General features: G+C 44.3%; 1 protein-coding gene across 1 annotated transcript in view; it reads right to left on the bottom strand.

The window, feature by feature from the left end:
- Window positions 1-14482, bottom strand: part of LOC112218970 (protein FAM107B) — a 48407-nt gene extending 33925 nt beyond the window's left edge. Inside the window, exon 1 of the mRNA XM_024380219.2 lies at window positions 14064-14482. Coding sequence (XP_024235987.1) covers window positions 14064-14087 — 24 coding nt within the window. The 5' untranslated portion in view covers window positions 14088-14482. The remainder of the gene's footprint in view (window positions 1-14063) is intronic.
- Between the last annotated feature and the right edge of the window lie 936 nt (window positions 14483-15418).

Raw genomic sequence — 15418 nt, 5'->3', positions numbered from 1 at the left:
ATCACCCAGATAGGCCAGTCGTGTGAGAAACTCGTCATCATGCAAGCGGTCAGACAAGTGAAAATTACGGTCAGTAAAGAAAACTTTAAGCTCGTCTCTCAAATCAAAAAACGTGCCAATACTTTGCCCCTTGATAACCAGCACATTTCTGTATATTGCAAAAGCGTTACATGGTCGCTGCCCATATCATTGCATAGTGCAGAAAATACACGAGAGTTCAGGAACCTTGCTTTAAGAAAGTTAACCATTTTCACTGTAGTGTCCAAAACATCTTTCAAGCTGTTAGGCATTCACTTGCCACCAAGAGCCTCTCGGTGGATGCTGCAGTGTACCCAAGTGGTGTCGGGAGCAACTGCTTTCACGTGCGTTACCACTCCACGATGTCTCCCTGTCATGGCTTTTGCGCCATCAGTACAGACACCGTCACATCTTGACCACCATTGACCGTCCATTTGACGTCACAAAGCTGTACAGTACTTTAAAAATATCCTCTCATGTACATGAATATCCTCTTCCTTAATTGACCCCCCATAAACGTAACAGACATATACCAGGAGCTGTGCCAGGCCCGCCACGTCTGTTGACTCATCCAGCTGTAACACATATAATTCACAGGCTTGTATGCGAAGCAGTAATTGTTTCAAAACATCTCCTGCCATGTCACTGATGCGTCGTAAAACAGTGTTGTTTGATGAAGGCACTGTCTGTGTAGTTTTTTTGCCTTTCCCCCCAGCATTGTCCCCCCATATCCACCATATCCATGGCAGCAGAATTAAGTAATTCACAATTGTATGGGGCTTGCCTGTCCTAGCCGCACGGTAGCTCACCATATAAGACACTTCTAGCCCCTTCTTATTAATGGTATCTGTTGCTTTTATACATGTCTTACTACTCGAAAGTCATCTTTATTCTCGCTCAAAAAACTTGCGTGGCTTATTTTTCAAATTGTCATGTTTTGTTTCTAAATGTCTGTGCAAGAGTGAAGGTTTCCCACGCAAGAGTGAAGTTTTCCCACGAGAAAGTAACGGTTGATGTGACTGGATGTAAATTATTTGACTAGGTTACCTATATTTTACATTGTGTTGTTATTTCGCTGAACACTAGATGGTTTAATTTTATTTTTGGCAGTGAAACGATGCTACTCAGGTGAGAAAAAAAACTCACCCAAACGTATAGCCCTGTTGGAAAAAATAAATGTACGGTTTGAAAATGCCATTGGCGTACCCCCAACGGAATTGCGCGTACCCCTGGGGCAAAACCTGCACTAAGGCATTTGTGAAAATTCTATAGCAATATAGAGTCAAATCAAATCAAATCAAATCAAATTTTATTTGTCACATACACATGGTTAGCAGATGTTAATGCGAGTGTAGCGAAATGCTTGTGCTTCTAGTTCCGACAATGCAGTAATAACGAGCAAGTAATCTAACTAACAATTCCAAAAAAAAAATACTGTCTTATACACAGTGTAAGGGGATAAAGAATATGTACATAAGGATATATGAATGAGTGATGGTACAGAGCAGCATAGGCAAGATACAGTAGATGATATCGAGTACAGTATATACATATGAGATAAGTATGTAAACCAAGTGGCATAGTTAAGTGGCTAGTGATACATGTATTACATAAGGATGCAGTCGATGATATAGAGTACAGTATCAACGTATGCATATGAGATGAACAATGTAGGGTAAGTAACATTATATAAGGTAGCATTGTTTAAAGTGGCTAGTGATATATTTACATAATTTCCCATCAATTCCCATGATTAAAGTGGCTGGAGTAGAGTCAGTGTCATTGACAGTGTGTTGGCAGTAGCCACTCAATGTTAGTGGTGGCTGTTTAACAGTCTGATGGCCTTGAGATAGAAGCTGTTTTTCAGTCTCTCGGTCCCAGCTTTGATGCACCTGTACTGACCTCGCCTTCTGGATGACAGCGGGGTGAACAGGCAGTGGCTCGGGTGGTTGATGTCCTTGATGATCTTTATGGCCTTCCTGTAGCATCGGGTGGTGTAGGTGTCCTGGAGGGCAGGTAGTTTGCCCCCGGTGATGCGTTGTGCAGACCTCACTACCCTCTGGAGAGCCTTACGGTTGAGGGCGGAGTTGCCATACCAGGCGGTGATACAGCCCGCCAGGATGCTCTCGATTGTGCATCTGTAGAAGTTTGTGAGTGCTTTTGGTGACAAGCCGAATTTCTTCAGCCTCCTGAGGTTGAAGAGGCGCTGCTGCGCCTTCCTCACGATGCTGTCTGTGTGAGTGGACCAATTCAGTTTGTCTGTGATGTGTATGCCGAGGAACTTAAAACTTGCTACCCTCTCCACTACTGTTCCATCGATGTGGATGGGGGTGTTCCCTCTGCTGTTTCCTGAAGTCCACAATCATCTCCTTAGTTTTGTTGACGTTGAGTGTGAGGTTATTTTCCTGACACCACACTCCGAGGGCCCTTAGGCCGTCTCGTCGTTGTTGGTAATCAAGCCTACCACTGTTGTGTCGTCCGCAAACTTGATGATTGAGTTGGAGGCGTGCATGGCCACGCAGTCGTGGGTGAACAGGGAGTACAGGAGGGGGCTCAGAACGCACCCTTGTGGGGCCCCAGTGTTGAGGATCAGCGGGGAGGAGATGTTTGCCTACCCTCACCACCTGGGGGCGGCCCGTCAGGAAGTCCAGTACCCAGTTGCACAGGGCGGGGGTCGAGACCCAGGGTCTCGAGCTTGATGACGAGCTTGGAGGGTACTATGGTGTTGAATGCCGAGCTGTAGTCGATGAACAGCATTCTCACAGGTATTCCTCTTGTCCAGATGGGTTAGGGCAGTGTGCAGTGTGGTTGAGATTGCATCGTCTGTGGACCTATTTGGGCGGTAAGCAAATTGGAGTGGGTCAAGGGTGTCAGGTAGGGTGGAGGTGATATGGTCCTTGACTAGTCTCTCAAAGCACTTCATGATGACGGATGTGAGTGCTACGGGGCGGTAGTCGTTTAGCTCAGTTACCTTAGCTTTCTTGGGAACAGGAACAATGGTGGCCCTCTTGAAGCATGTGGGAACAGCAGACTGGTATAGGGATTGGTTGAATATGTATATGTCACACCGGCCAGCTGGTCTGCGCATGCTCTGAGGGCGCGGCTGGGGATGCCGTCTGGGCCTGCAGCCTTGCGAGGGTTAACACGTTTAAATGTCTTACTCACTTCGGCTGCAGTGAAGGAGAGACCGCATGATTCCGTTGCAGGCCGTGTCAGTGGCACTGTATTGTCCTCAAAGCGGGCAAAAAGTTATTTAGTCTGCCTGGGAGCAAGACATCCTGGTCCGTGACTGGGCTGGGTTTCTTCCTGTAGTCCGTGATTGACTGTAGACCCTGCCACATACCTCTTGTGTCTGAGCCGTTGAATTGAGATTCTACTTTGTCTCTGTACTGGCGCTTAGCTTGTTTGATAGCCTTGCGGAGGGAATAGCTGCACTGTTTGTATTCAGCCATGTTACCAGACACCTTGCCCTGATTAAAAGCAGTGGTTCGTGCCTTCAGTTTCACACGAATGCTGCCATCAATCCACGGTTTCTGGTTAGGGAATGTTTTAATCGTTGCTATGGGAACGACATCTTCAACGCACGTTCTAATGAACTCGCACACCGTATCAGCGTATTCGTCAATGTTGTGAAACATCTCCCAGTCCACGTGATGGAAGCAGTCTTGGAGTGTGGAGTCAGCTTGGTCGGACCAGCGTTGGACAGACCTCAGCGTGGGAGCTTCTTGTTTTAGTTTCTGTCTGTAGGCAGGGATCAACAAAATGGAGTCGTGGTCAGCTTTTCCGAAAGTGGGAAAGTGGCCGTGCTTTTGAACAATTAATAGACACTGCAGGAAATAAAACCGGAGTTTACACAGACCTTTGCGCTATAGCCAATCAGAGCTACAGTAGGGCTTTATACAAACAAGCCATTTGCCACTGGGCCTTCCATAATTCACTTTGAACTGGACTGTGTGTTTACAAGCAGTTGCAACAGTGCGACTTTAGATCATTAGAACGCATTCACCAAAAAAGTCACTTGAATGGATTTCTGCATATATGTAAACACCATGGAAGTCCTCTTATATGTGGAAGTCATCTTTACAGTCCTATTGATGAAACAACTATGAAAAGGTAGGCTCTCTCTCCCTCAGTTATGCACATCAACAACAAGTTAAACAACTACTGCTAGCTAAAGCAAGATGAGCTAAAATCTAACAAAGGAACATTAGATAAATAGTCAAACTTTTTCAGCTCGTTGGCTGTCAATATTGCACTGATAAACAATGGGGAATTGTAGCCTCCCCATCCTTCTGCAGCTTGTCTGCTAATGCATGCTTGTCCCAACCAAGCACCCAAGCTAACTGGCTAACATTGGCTAGCTTGCTAGATAGCTTCTTCCAGACACAAATGAGACCTCACTACCCATTTTACTCGCTGTAGCAGAGCTGGTTAGTCTGTTTACATGTTATATTGAGAGTTCTTGATGAACTATTACTTATTTTGCATACGTTTACTGACTGACACAGGTCATATTAAACTGGGTTTTGCACGTTTGTAAATTCATCAGCTCCTCTGCTCTCTGGCACACTCCGACGAAAGTGCTCTGAGATTGGAGTAGATAACCAGAGTGAATTTGCGAACCCAAGAGATATGCTAACTGGATAATAGTCGTTCAAGCTCTTGCTAGCTAAACAAATGACACCTGCATCTTTAGCTGTGTATAGCCACTGAAAACGATATGAGGGGAAAAAGTCAGTCACTCACCCACTCCTCCAATGGCATGACATCCTCCTAACAGCTAGCTAGATAGCTAACGTTAGTCTCCGTGTTTTTAGCTTGCTACATAAATAGATAGGCTAGCCTATTAGCCATGTTATGACTGGCTTGTGATCATTGCCCATGCTAGTTTGATCATCCGTATTGAGTGTCTCAGTGAGACTGGTCTCGAGTACTACAACACTGGGTCACATGCCAGGTACAGATGTCTGACAGCAAGGACGGATGACACAGGACATGTTGTAGTTCCATCACAGGCTGCACTGACACCAGCCTCAGCCTGGCATGATCTAGGATTAAAGTGTGACCCACAGGTGAAAGGTGAGTGACCTGGCCTGGCTGGTATAGCCGTCTGTCTGGGTTTGCTGCTCTGCCAGTCTCTTATCAATTGCCTGTCCATCAGGGTTGGGCTCAATTTGATTTACAGTAGATGTGGTAAATAGGTCAATGGAACTCGACCCAAACAATAGAAATGCCATGGAAACGTGTGGGGGGGAATATGCCGTGGGAGAAAGATCCCAAATCTTCTCATTGCCCCCCAGCAAAATTAACCCACATTTAGGCTATTGTTTACATGTGTATTTCACAATCTGAGTATAACAATCTGAGGTAACAATCTGAGTATAATGCTTGTATGGATGTCAACCTAAACACATGTCATCTTCACCAATCAACTCCTTTGCAGTTAAAAAATGACTTTGACTACCACCACCGATTTCTGTATGCTAGTGATGCTACCAGCTTACACTAAAGAGAGTTAGTATTTAGCATGCACTTCTAAATGTTATGCATAGAAAACAGACAAATATATCCAAATTGGACTTAGTAACCACATTGTAGGCCTGTTACAATACATCAATCATGACGGATTTGATAATTATCTACTTTGCTAGATCAGATTTGTTGAATGTGCACCAATCTAGCGTCCTTCTTTTCCCCACGGTCTGTATTCCATTGACCTCTTTACCGCATCTATCGGAATCTTTGTGTACTCCACTTTTTATATCTTTTCACTATTGCCATGATACAGACATCATTCTCCCCTGTTGTTGGTGCATATTCGAGATGACTCTAATGATCTCAAGGACAGACAGTCATTGTAATGTTCTCATGTCATGTGAAAGATGTTTAATCAGCACAGTAATGATTACTGTTACCATAACATAAGGCAGAGTGCCATTTAGTTTGTTGCAAAAACAGACTGAAATGGACGATTTCAGTCTGCTTGATAACAATAACAGTAATTATAGTTTATTGAAGAAGTAGTTAGATTAGTTTTTGTTCCATTACCCTCTGCAGCTTTACAAGATATAAAGGCAAAGCACAGATACAGCACAAGCTGTTCAGCCCAGTTCAGTCCAGTCACTCTCAGCTACATTGTATGGTTCTCTCTGTTGTCTCTCCCTGTGGTAATTATTATGAAGGCTATGAGTCTCCTGCTTCGAGTCTTATACAGTACCAGGCACTGTTGGCATCATGGTTGAGGGAGTGACTGGTGATTGGATGCCCTGGGTTGGTTAGAACTCAACATGGATCAAAAGCATTTGGTCAAACTTCAGGACCCAGAGGGCAAAGGTCAACCCTTCCTTTTTAAACATTCAGTGACCCCTAACAACAGCAACAGATGCAGATACCTCCTCATTCACTTTTGACAAGTGTCTACCTTGGTGTATTATTATATTTTCCAAATTGCCTTATAAGGAAATTCACAGGGACACAACCTACTGTTTTGGACATATTTAAACCCATTATCCACAGATATCTCTGTAGCTCACTGAGACTGATCCTAAATTCCTTCTGTTTAATGAAGTCTTACGGACACTGCCAGGGCAAGCTGTGTCTGAGGTGTTCTCAACTCTTTCCTCCCTCACCACAACACATCCAACAGGACACACTCAACACCATGTGCAAATCCCTCAAGGGGGCTGTGTACTTTACATGCCCTAAAGAGGGCTGAACTCACACATGCCTTCTCATGTGTTTTTCTCACTGTATCACAAAGGGTCATGGGTCAGGGAAAGGTTAGTGTGTGGCTTACTCTTTAACCTTAATCTTGAGAATGGCGTGTGTTCAGTTGAAGTAGTAAGTACTAGTTTCCTGTCTCAGTTTTCAACATATACAGTTGGGCAAAAAAGTATTTAGTCAGCCACCAATTCTGCAAGTTCTCCCACTTAAAAAGATGAGAGAGACCTGTAATTTTCATCATAGGTACACTTCAACTATGACAGACAAAATTAGAAAATAAATCCAGAAAATCACATTGTAGGATTTTTAATGAATTTATTTGCAAATGATGGTGGAAAATAAGTATTTGGTCACCAACAAACAAGCAAAATTTCTGGCTCTCACAGACCTTTAAGAGGCTCCTCTGTCCTCCACTCGTTACCTGTATTAATGGCACCTGTTTGAACTTGTTATCAGTATAAAAGACACCTGTCCACAACCTCAAACAGTCACACTCCAAACTCCACTATGGCCAAGACCAAAGAGCTGTCAAAGGACACCAGAAACAAAATTGTAGACCTGCACCAGGCTGGGAAGACTGAATCTGCAATAGGTAAGCAGCTTGGTTTGAAGAAATCAACAGTGGGAGCAATTATTAGGAAATGGAAGACATACAAGACCACTGATAATCTCCCTCGATCTGGGGCTCCACACAAGATCTCACCCCGTGGGGTCAAAATGATCACAAGAACGGTGAGCAAAAATCCCAGAACCACAAGGGGGGACCTAGTGAATGACCTGCAGAGAGCTGGGACCAAAGTAACAAAGCCTACCATAAGTAACACACTACGCCGCCAGGGACTCAAATCCTGCAGTGCCAGACGTGTCCCCCTGCTTAAACCAGTACATGTCCAGGCCCATCTGAAGTTGGCTAGAGAGCATTTGGATGATCCAGAAGAAGATTGGGAGAATGTCATATGGTCAGATGAAACCAAAATATAACTTTTTGGTAAAAACTCAACTCGTCATGTTTGGAGGACAAAGAATGCTGAGTTGCATCCAAAGAACACCATTCCTACTGTGAAGCATGGGGGTGGAAACATCATGCTTTGGGGCTGTTTTTCTGCAAAGGGACCTGGACGACTGATCTTTGTAAAGGAAAGGCCATGTATCGTGAGATTTTGAGTGAATACCTCCTTCCATCAGCAAGGGCATTGAAGATGAAATGTGGCTGGGTCTTTCAGCATGACAATGATCCCAAACACACCGCCCGGGCAACGAAGGAGTGGCTTCGTAAGAAGCATTTCAAGGTCCTGGAGTGGCCTAGCCAGTCTCCAGATCTCAACCCCATAGAAAATCTTTGGAGGGAGTTGAAAGTCCGTGTTGTCCAGCAACAGCCCCAAAACATCACTGCTCTAGAGGAGATCTGCATGGAGGAATGGGCGAAAATACCAGCAACAGTGTGTGAAAACCTTGTGAAGACTTACAGAAAACGTTTGACCTCTGTCATTGCCAACAAAGGGTATATAACAAAGTATTGAGATAAACTGTTGTTATTGACCTATCATAGTTGAAGTGTACCTATGATGAACATTACAGGCCTCTCTCATCGTTTTAAGTGGGAGAACTTGCACAATTGGTGGCTGACTAAATACTTTTTTTGCCCCACTGTAGCTCATGTTGGTTTTCAAGCATGGAATTTGTCCTGGTCTTCTGTGCGTCTTGAACATTGAATGGTGTTACAGTAAACCGTTGCATTACAGAATCTGAGGTTATTGTTGGTCTTGAGGGGTTTAGTCAGAAGTCCTAGCGTCATTACCATCTCTGTGTGAGTAATACGTAAGCAGTATATCTGGTGTGCCAAACTTAACTAATGGATGTTTCCTAAGTCGGTGTAGCCATCTGCCTACGATAACCTACCCCTTACTTTCTCACGACAGCCAGATCAATACAGATGTTAAACATACCGTGCCTCACCTCAACCATGCCCTGATTTACTCCCAAAGCTGTCAATCAGAATGGTGTGACTGTTTACATAAACTCCACAACTGATCTAATGGTACTTATGGAAAATAACATTGAGAGTATTGAGTACATTTCAAAATAGGTTGTTAATGTTTTCTTTTGTACCCTGTGTACTCCAGTTCAATTGTGCATTGACTGTCAACTGTGTGGGGATTCAGAATACTTTCTGTTATGTTCTGTTAATTACTGATGTCCCCTTTAAGAATGGAGCACCCTTGGTCATGCGCAGTGTTGTTCTATGTTATTCTGGTACTAACTCGTTTTAGTAAATGTGAAGCTCAAATCAAATCAAATCAAATTTTATTTGTCACATACACATGGTTAGCAGATGTTAATGCGAGTGTAGCGAAATGCTTGTGCTTCTAGTTCCCACAATGCAGTAATAACGAACAAGTAATCTAACTAACAATTCCAAAAAAACTGTCTCATACACAGTGTAAGGGGATAAAGAATATGTACATAAGGATATATGAATGAGTGATGGTACAGAGCAGCATAGGCAAGATACAGTAGATGATATCGAGTACAGTATATACATATGAGATGAGTATGTAAACCAAGTGGCGTAGTTAAAGTGGCTAGTGATACATGTATTACATAAGGATGCAGTCGATGATATAGAGTACAGTATCTACGTATGCATATGAGATGAATAATGTAGGGTAAGTAACATTATATAAGGTAGCATTGTTTAAAGTGGCTAGTGATATATTTACATCATTTCCCATCAATTCCCATGATTAAAGTGGCTGGAGTAGAGTCAGTGTCATTGACAGTGTGTTGGCAGTAGCCACTCAATGTTAGTGGTGGCTGTTTAACAGTCTGATGGCCTTGAGATAGAAGCTGTTTTTCAGTCTCTCGGTCCCAGCTTTGATGCACCTGTACTGACCTCGCCTTCTGGATGACAGCGGGGTGAACAGGCAGTGGCTCGGGTGGTTGATGTCCTTGATGATCTTTATGGCCTTCCTGTAGCATCGGGTGGTGTAGGTGTCCTGGAGGGCAGGTAGTTTGCCCCGGTGATGCGTTGTGCAGACCTCACTACCCTCTGGAGAGCCTTATGGTTGAGGGCGGTGCAGTTGCCATACCAGGCGGTGATACAGCCCGCCAGGATGCTCTCGATTGTGCATCTGTAGAAGTTTGTGAGTGCTTTTGGTGACAAGCCGAATTTCTTCAGCCTCCTGAGGTTGAAGAGGCGCTGCTGCGCCTTCCTCACGATGCTGTCTGTGTGAGTGGACCAATTCAGTTTGTCTGTGATGTGTATGCCGAGGAACTTAAAACTTGCTACCCTCTCCACTACTGTTCCATCGATGTGGATGGGGGTGTTCCCTCTGCTGTTTCCTGAAGTCCACAATCATCTCCTTAGTTTTGTTGACGTTGAGTGTGAGGTTATTTTCCTGACACCACACTCCGGGGGCCCTCAACTACCCTCCCTGTAGGCCGTCTCGTGAACGTTATTGGTAATCAAGCCTACCACTGTTGTGTCGTACCCAGTTGCAAACTTGATGATTGAGTTGGAGGCGTGCATGGCCACGCAGTCGTGGGTGAACAGGGAGTACAGGAGAGGGCTCAGAACGCACCCTTGTGGGGCCCCAGTGTTGAGGATCAGCGGGGGAGGAGATGTTGTTGCCTACCCTCACCACCTGGGGGCGGCCCGTCAGGAAGTCCAGTACCCAGTTGAAGTTGAATTGAGATTCTACTTTGTCTCTGTACTGGCGCTTAGCTTGTTTGATAGCCTTGCGGAGGGAATAGCTGCACTGTTTGTATTCAGTCATGTCACCAGACACCTTGCCCTGATTAAAAGCAGTGGTTCGTGCCTTCAGTTTCACACGAATGCTGCCATCAATCCACGGTTTCTGGTTAGGGAATGTTTTAATCGTTGCTATGGGAACGACATCTTCAACGCACGTTCTAATGAACTCGCACACCGAATCAGCGTATTCGTCAATGTTGTTGTCTGACGCAATACGAAATATCTCCCAGTCCACGTGATGGAAGCAGTCTTGGAGTGTGGAGTCAGCTTGGTCGGACCAGCGTTGGACAGACCTCAGCGTGGGAGCTTATTGTTTTAGTTTCTGTCTGTAGGCAGGGATCAACAAAATGGAGTCGTGGTCAGCTTTTCCGAAAGGGGGGCGGGGCAGGGCCTTATATGCGTCGCAGAAGTTAGAGTAACAATGATCCAGGGTCTTTCCACCCCTGGTTGCGCAATCGATATGCTGATAAAATTTAGGGAGTCTTGTTTTCAGATTAGCCTTGTTAAAATCCCCAGCTACAATGAATGCAGCCTCCGGATAAATCGTTCCAGCTCCAGTTCAATTCCTTGTATTCAGAGTCTTTCTTATTGTATACATAAGTTATAAGAGCTAAGACACTACACTTTCCTTTGTTAAACACTCTTAGCACATACACACATGTACTTAGCCATGACCCAGCACTTTAAGGACCTGTAGGCTACTAACCACCTTCTAGTTGCATCTCCCTCAAACATCTCTCTCCCTCCCTGATTTAGACAGTGTTGGTGGCCACAGACAATAGTGACTAAAGAACCCCTTTGATGAGCCAGACAGTTGAATAGAAAAGCATTCCAAATAGCTGCATGGGTCTGTTCTTATGTCTGGAAGTCTAATTAAACAGTTATGCAACAAATACCTACACATAACCTACTCTTCTGGTTGTGTAGTAGGAAATGTAACAGAGGAATGGTTGTTATTCGGCATTCTTATAGTGCTGTTATCTCACATCCTTTACTTTGCAATTAAGTCTGAAAAGAAGATGGCAAGATTTAGGATAACTTTAGATCCTTGAGGAAACAAATCACTGATACTGTATCGTTTCTCTGCATGCCTGAGACCATAACACCAGGTACTTCACAGTAAAACCCTTTCTAAGAGGTAACCAGTATTTTTAGCCTGTCCGTTGGGTAATGTAGACAGGGATTTTCTCTGATTGCCTTAATCTGCCTCAGTGGGTCTTTGGCACAAGACGGATTTAACTCTACTTGATGTCCCAGATAGCAGTAGAGCAATCACAGTATTATCAGTGCAGACACGGAGTGCCATAACTATGCTGCTCTCTCATCATGGGTGCAGCCAAATCAAATATTCTGGTGTTACATCAATCTCTTCCCCATGGTGTTACATCCATCTCGTCCCCTCTGTGATTAAGAGGAGTTTGTTATGGTTCCTGAGACAGTTTTATAAATCTATAAACTATAAGAAAACCTATGCCAGCCATCCAATGGGAGAGATGAAAAAAAAATAGTTTCTCACGTTACAGCTAGTTGTCTAATGAACTGTTTTCTATTACATAATATTCTATTACATTAAATAACCAGAAATTGTTATGAAAATTAATCTGAGCAAAATTTCCTCATTATAATTACAGCCTCCTTTAGCTGGTGTAGCGAAGCATGTGAGTATGATTCTTAACGCCTCACTTCTTACGTTGTTTATGCTTGCTACATTTAGGCCATACCACCCAAACACCCACCCATCCCAGCAACACAAGAAGAGGGGAAGCACCAGCCAAATAGTTTCCTCCTCCATTCCCCTCCGGTCTCTGTGCTAGTCGCAGTGAAAGGGAGTGTTGTTTTGTGCTGGTGGGGCTGATGGCTGGTACCGGCGCTGTTTTGTGAGGTCCAGGCTGACCGGGTATTCACATGGTGCCAAGCGGGGCCCGGAAACTGGCAGAGGGGATGAAATTACAGCCTGGTCGTGCAGTGACATTTTCACTATTCTGAGAGCCTAGTGCTCTTTCCCTCTCTCACTCGATCACTCAGTGCTCTTTCCCTCTATCTCTCCATCCTCCCCTCCACTAATGGATGTGTGGGGCAAAAAGAGAGAGCACATATGCCTCCTCCTCATATTTACCCATGGGGGTAATTCTGATTTGGACTTTGTAGTTGAAATGGTGGTGGTGTTGGGCAAGGTTGAGTCATTTCATTGGTGAAAATGACAAGAGATACCTGAAGATACAGTCACACTGTGTTGAGATCCGTGAATGTCATGATGGTTGTATTTCATAACATAACAGACAATGGTATGGTAAACAAAGCAATGCAAAAAAATCTGCAGCAAACTGCAGTGAATCTATATCAATGAGGGTAAAGCACCTGCAGGTGTCTGATGTAGGTGATATTGTAATGTGTTCTCTTTTAACAAAATTCTTAACTTCACAGCTCATTCAAATTAACACTTGTTGACTCCAGGCTGGCTTCACCATAGCACAGAAATATATATTGTATGAATCAGAGTCAGATATACTCCCATTAATCTGACTGTCATAAATTCCCCTCAGATATGACACAAGGCTGGGGCGGCAGAGTAGCCTAGTGGTTAGAGCGTTGGACTAGTAACCGGAAGGTTGCAAGTTCAAACCCCCGAGCTGACAAGGTACAAACCTGTCGTTCTGCCCCTGAACATGCCGTTAACCCACTGTTCCTAGGCCGTCATTGAAAATAAGAATTTGTTCTTAACTGACTTGCCTAGTTAAATAAAGGTAATAAAAAAAAAATAAAGACCCCTGATGAGAAGACACATGCATGCATCCCATAATGCCCTAGTAACCCTCTGGGAACCCCAGCTGTCAGCTCACATTCGGTGGCTCCATGGTGGCTCCCTGATCCACACCCTTAAACAGGCGTGTCCCACCCCATAGCTCAAATATTTGTGAATGCAGCAGTGTGCATACTCTGTTGGACATGATCTGCCTGATCAACAGCCAACAATGAGGTTCCCTGGATAATGAGAAACCTCTGGAGTATTTGCAGAATTTACATTCTCTATAAATGCCTTCATACCCAGCATTATGCACAGTTACATTCATGCATGGCTGCGTGATGGGAAACAATGGGAAGGTCAAGGTTGGTAATCCTGCCATTCAAACCGCTAATATGACAAGTGTCAAGACAGAGTAATACAAGTTGTTATGTTCTATGTGAAGTTCAGCCAAGTGATTAAGTTATGTTGTTAGCCTGTAATGTCCACAGTTACCATACACTGAATATAGTATTATTGTAAACAGACACAGGTGTCTCTGTCTATTTTAAGCCAAAAGGTGTTCTTGGTTCTTTATGAGTCTTCAAATAAATCCTAAGTATTCAGCAAATTAGATAACAGCTTAGTTATAAGTTGTAGTCTAGCACAAAGGCCCACTCATGTGACTCCCCCTTATACCTAAACTACACCATCAACAGGTAAATAAATAAATATGCAAAAAAAACATATATATGGTTAACAAGATGTATTTGGGCAGTATAGTATGACAAATTAACAGTGTTGAACAGCAACTCCAACCTGTCTTAGAATAGGAAGCCGACTTACCTTCTTTGAATAAGATGCCCCCATACTGCTGGATGTGCTGGTCGCTCTACTCCGTATGCCTGCTCAGGTGTACCTCCTCTAAGTCCCTCCACTCCTCTAGGCAGGGCCAGGCTCCAGGCTCTCCCTCAGCTCAGCTCTGCTCTGCTCTGTCCACCCTTCCTGCATGCTCCAGGGAGGGGGCAGATGGACGGGGGCGAAGAGGAGCCTCCTAGCTCTCCCTCTGGCACCGTGACAACAACAGACAGGGGTGCTGTACTGTACTCCAGACAATACTAGTTTACAAGGTGTTCCTTAAGACTGGCTGTCCTGGCTGGTTGAGGAGGGATCCATAACGCCACAAATCAAATCTCAACTATTGCAAGGTCATGCTATGAGTCAGATTGTAGAAAGAGAGGGAGAGAAAGAAGGCTGGGTAGTGTGTGTGTGAGAGAGAGAGAGAGAGAGATAGGAGTGTGTGTACTGTATGTGTGTGAGTGAGGGGAAGGACTTCTGAGCATGGCCATTGTAGAAGAGCTGACCCTTTTCAGCCACCTGTTGCTGGCTGACTCCCTACTCTTAGCGGACTTAAGGACAGAAGGGGGATTATGGTAATTGGGCCTGACAGAGCAGGAAGCCAGGAAGAGAGCTCACTGTGTCATGGCTGTCACTGTCACCAGTCACCACCCTGGCTACTTTCAGGAGCTGGACAGCACTGGGCTGGACGGACTATACCTAGGTGTGTGTGTGTGTGGGAGTTTCTAGCTGTTTATGGTCTTTTTGTCTTCTCACCTTCTCAGGCTCTGCTAGGGCTGCATTTCATTCCAGAAAGTTGCTCCATCGCTTATGCCCTTGCTTACTCCCTTGTCCCTTGTTCACTGAATGAAATACAGCCCTGGGTTCTAAGTGTCTTCCCTTTCCCTGTTTGGGAATTTGGCCACTAGAAGCAGATGCCACAGATCGGGCAAGCTTATGAAATCACAGAGGGCTAGCTCTGCAGACACAGCTAAGGCAGCCCACAGAGAGTTCAAAGGCCACCTTTGGTTTGGTTCACTCCTACTGTACACACAATGTCTTTGTTCTTGTTCTCATTCCCTCGCTCCATCTTACTTGCGTTCCTAAGTTTACATGTAGCTCTGAAACTTTAACTCCCAACTTTGCTTCTACCATTTGCTTAACAGCCTCTAGGGTAAGACAGGTGGAGAAAGAGAAGTCCCTTTGTACATTATCTATCAAAGATTATAGATGATGTACAATCAATAGATTTATTCTACACAAGTATTCTAAAATCTTACATCAATTCTAAAAGGATAAATAAACTGATAGAGTTTAAGTAAACTAGAACTAGACATCAACAAGTAATATTTTACATATCAAAT

This window comes from Oncorhynchus tshawytscha, linkage group LG02 (genome assembly GCF_018296145.1).
Source record: "Oncorhynchus tshawytscha isolate Ot180627B linkage group LG02, Otsh_v2.0, whole genome shotgun sequence".
Classification (NCBI taxonomy): Eukaryota; Metazoa; Chordata; class Actinopteri; order Salmoniformes; family Salmonidae; genus Oncorhynchus; species Oncorhynchus tshawytscha.
This window is presented reverse-complemented; position numbering and strand designations above follow the sequence as displayed.